The sequence below is a fragment of the Calidris pugnax genome, unplaced genomic scaffold (assembly GCF_001431845.1).
Source record: "Calidris pugnax isolate Ruff unplaced genomic scaffold, ASM143184v1 scaffold94, whole genome shotgun sequence".
Taxonomy (NCBI): Eukaryota; Metazoa; Chordata; class Aves; order Charadriiformes; family Scolopacidae; genus Calidris; species Calidris pugnax.
Window position 1 is genome coordinate 301,700 of NW_015090822.1, and position 3,347 is coordinate 305,046.

The 3,347-nt window shown below is 65.9% G+C and overlaps 1 protein-coding gene across 1 annotated transcript in view; it reads right to left on the reverse strand.

Moving 5' to 3' along the window:
• The window catches only part of CLCN2 (chloride channel, voltage-sensitive 2), a 13,100-nt gene that overhangs the window by 2,899 nt on the left and 6,854 nt on the right, over positions 1 to 3,347 (reverse strand). Inside the window, exons 6-15 of the mRNA XM_014939838.1 lie at positions 2,725 to 3,292; positions 2,570 to 2,654; positions 2,167 to 2,268; positions 1,994 to 2,078; positions 1,758 to 1,913; positions 1,220 to 1,289; positions 955 to 1,065; positions 545 to 758; positions 318 to 451; positions 11 to 204 (exon numbers count right to left, since the gene is read on the reverse strand). Coding sequence (XP_014795324.1) covers positions 11 to 204; positions 318 to 451; positions 545 to 758; positions 955 to 1,065; positions 1,220 to 1,289; positions 1,758 to 1,913; positions 1,994 to 2,078; positions 2,167 to 2,268; positions 2,570 to 2,654; positions 2,725 to 3,292 — 1,719 coding nt within the window. The remainder of the gene's footprint in view (positions 1 to 10; positions 205 to 317; positions 452 to 544; positions 759 to 954; positions 1,066 to 1,219; positions 1,290 to 1,757; positions 1,914 to 1,993; positions 2,079 to 2,166; positions 2,269 to 2,569; positions 2,655 to 2,724; positions 3,293 to 3,347) is intronic.

Consider the following 3,347-nt stretch of genomic DNA (forward strand, 5'->3'; position numbering starts at 1 on the left):
GGGGGGGCGCACCATGGCCGGGCATCCCTCGGGGCGGGCTCTCCCCCCTCACCTGGAAGCAGATGCTGGCGTCGGAGAGCCGGTGCCTGTCCAAGGCCAGTGTCTTCCGCCGCAGGGCCAGGAGCCGGCGCTCGGGGCTGAGCTGGTGGCCGAGCAGGGCCGCCACCTGCGCCCGCTCGATGGACCCCAGCAGGATCATGGACTCTGCCGGCGGCAGTGAGGGGCCGCGTTGGGTCCCGACCTCCCCTTTGCCACCCCCGCCCCACCATCCCCACGGCCGGGGCGAGCGCCGGCACAGCTCCCTGCCCGTGTCTCACCTGCCGACTCCACCAGTGGCAGGTTCTTCATCTTGGTGCCCTGCAGGACCTGCTGTAGGTCCCGGTACTTGCAGTTGAGGGTGACGTAGCGGATGTCCCGCACCATGATGTCCTCCACTCGCACGTTGTACTTCCTGCCCGGGGTGGGTCACGGTGGCCTCAGGGTGATGCCACCCCTTGTGCCTGGGTGAGGGGCTTGGGGGACGGGGCGGGTGACACACACTCACTCGTGGTGGCCCCAGCCCAGCTCGGGGAGGTAGGGCAGCTTCTTGATGCGGATGATGCTGTCGTAGAGGGAGGGCTGGAGGCTCTGGGCCACGGCGTTGGCCAGGATGACAGCGATCATGACGGGCAGGATGTGCGAGATCTGCCCTGTCAGCTCGAAGACGATGACGGCCGTGGATACGGTGTGGGTGACGGCGCCCGACAGTGCGGCAGCCCCTGCGAGACACAAGGGTGTCCCACAGCCCCTGCCTGCTGGGCTGTATCCACACCCCTGGGACACCCACCACCATCTGAGCCCCTGGGACCTCCTGTGTCACCCCCAGCCCCTGGGGACACCACCTCAGCCCTGGGGAACCCACCGGCTCTTTGGAGCATCTCCGAGCGGTGCCCACCAGGGTGTCCCAGTGCTTACCCACCACGGCGTAGCCCCCCGGCACGATGCGGTAGATGTTGCTGTCGGTGTGGATGCCGTCGGGGAACCAGGCTGCCATGCTCTCCCCAACCAGCCGCCCGAAGGCCGCCCCTGCCCACAGAGAGGGGCTGGGAGTGGGCATGGGGGCCTCTCCCGGCACCCGACCCGGCCTCGCGCCATCTCCTCCCCAGGAAGGGGACACCCAGGGCCACCCACAGGTGGGCTGGCAGGTGGCTCCCTCCTCACACCATGCCCGGGCTCTCACCGATGACGAACACGGGCATGAAGGCTCCACAGGGCACTGGAATGGTGGTGGCCAGGGCCGACATCCAGAACTACACAAGGGACACAGGCACCCCTTAGTGGCCCCCCAAAGCCCAGCCCCTGCTGTGCCCCATGGCCAGCTGCCGGGGAGCAGCACGTGAGGACGGCACCGTGCCATGGGGCAGCCCCGCTCCTCCCAGAGACACCACGCCAGCACCTCCCCGCTGGCACCTGGGGCCACCCAGCCAGCACCTCCCTGGTGGCACCCAGCCAGCACCTCCCCGGTAACACCTTGGGGGCACCACGTCAAGACCTCCTCAGTGGCATCTTGGGGCACTCAGCCAGGACCTCCTGCTGACACCTTGGTGGCTCTGAGCCAAGTTCTCTTTGATGGCATGTTGGTGGCACCCAACTGTGGGAGCAGCCACCCAGTGCCTCCTGGTGCCACCATGCTGGCAACGACCTGGCACCTCTCTAGTGGCATCCAGGAGCCCCTCCCCAGTGGCACTCCAGGGCTGGCAGAGGCAGGAGGAGCCTACCTTCATGAGGATGAAGACGACAAGGGTGACAAAGACGTTGGAGCGGGGGTGGCGCCAGGCCTCCAGGATGCCCAAGTACTCAAACTCATCACTGAGCCCCTGCTTGGCCCACGTCTGGTTGTCGAACAGAGTCACCAGGGTGTCCTTCTGGGTGAGCTGGTGAGGGGCAAGGATCAGATGGGACTGGTGGTGGCCCCAGGGAGTGGGGACCAACGTCCAAACCCCACAGAGGCTACCTGGCCTGCCATGAACTGTCCGAAGCCGGGCGGGAAGGTCAGCGTGGAGATGAGCAGTGTCACCAGGGCAGGGAAGAGCAGGCGCCTGGTGGGGGGGCACGGGGCAGGGGGGTGATGCCGGTGCAACACTGGCTCCACCGCCCTGGTGGCAGGGACCCCCCCCAAACACCTACTTTTTCATGAGGAAGCGGTTGATGGTCTTCTGCCGGCGCATGAACTGCACGATCTTGCGGTTGAGGTAGACAAAGAGCGCACCCCCGAAGCCGCTGGCGATCCTGGGCAGAGGCGAGGGGTGAGCACCCACATGTCCTGTTGCCACCGCCATCACCAACACCATCACCACAGCCATCACCATCATCACCAGCAGCATCACCACCACCATCCTCATCACCACCATCACCACCAAGACCATCAGCACCTCCATCACCACCATCACCAGTAGCACCATCACCACCATCATCATCAACATCACGACCATGACTGCCATCACCACCACCATCATCATTGTCATCACCACCATGACCACCATTGCCACTACTGGGGCCATGGGATGGGGGCCCCGGTGGCCACACTCACCCGATGACGGCGAAGGCGGGCAGCTCCTGCAGGTCAAAGGGGAAGTCGAGGCGGAAGCGGGTCTTGAACAGTGCCGTGATTGTCTCTGGGGAGGTGACAGCGGTGAGCGGGGCCGTGCGGGGGGACCCCCATGTCCCCCACCCCACCGGAGGTACCTTCATCCTTGTTCCAGACGGCGAGGACGCGGAAGATGAAGGCACTGAAGGTGGCGGCGAAGAAACCGCGCCAGTAGTTGCGGACAGCAAAGAAGGTGGAGGTGACCTCGATGCTGAAGAGGACGCCTGGCACCGGGAGAGAGGGACACGAGGGAGGCAGCGAAACCCAGGCAGGCCCCTGCTGCCCGGCACAATCCCCCCCAACCCCAACCCCACACTGGGGGTCCAGCCAGCACCATGCTGACACTTTTTGGGGGGGGCAAGGGCTGGTCCCCGTTTGGTGGCAGCAGCGGGCACGGTGGGGGCAGGAGTCACTGCGAGCAAGAGGGTAGCACAGGGACATGAGCAAGAGACACGGCGGGTGACACTGGGGTGGGGTGGTGGGACACACACACAGAGGGACAGACAGACGGACAGATGGGCGGACGGAGCAGGCAGGGAGCAAGGGAAGAGTTAGAGACATCACCAACCTACGGGCAGGGCTCAGCGGGGCCAGGAGCTCCCTGGAGCGCGGGGAGAGGAGGAGAGCAGAGGTTACCCCTCCAGAGGACGGTGCCCGCTCCTCCCTTCCTCCTCCTCATCCTCCTCGCTCAGCGGCACTGCCCTCTCCCACGCCAGCCATC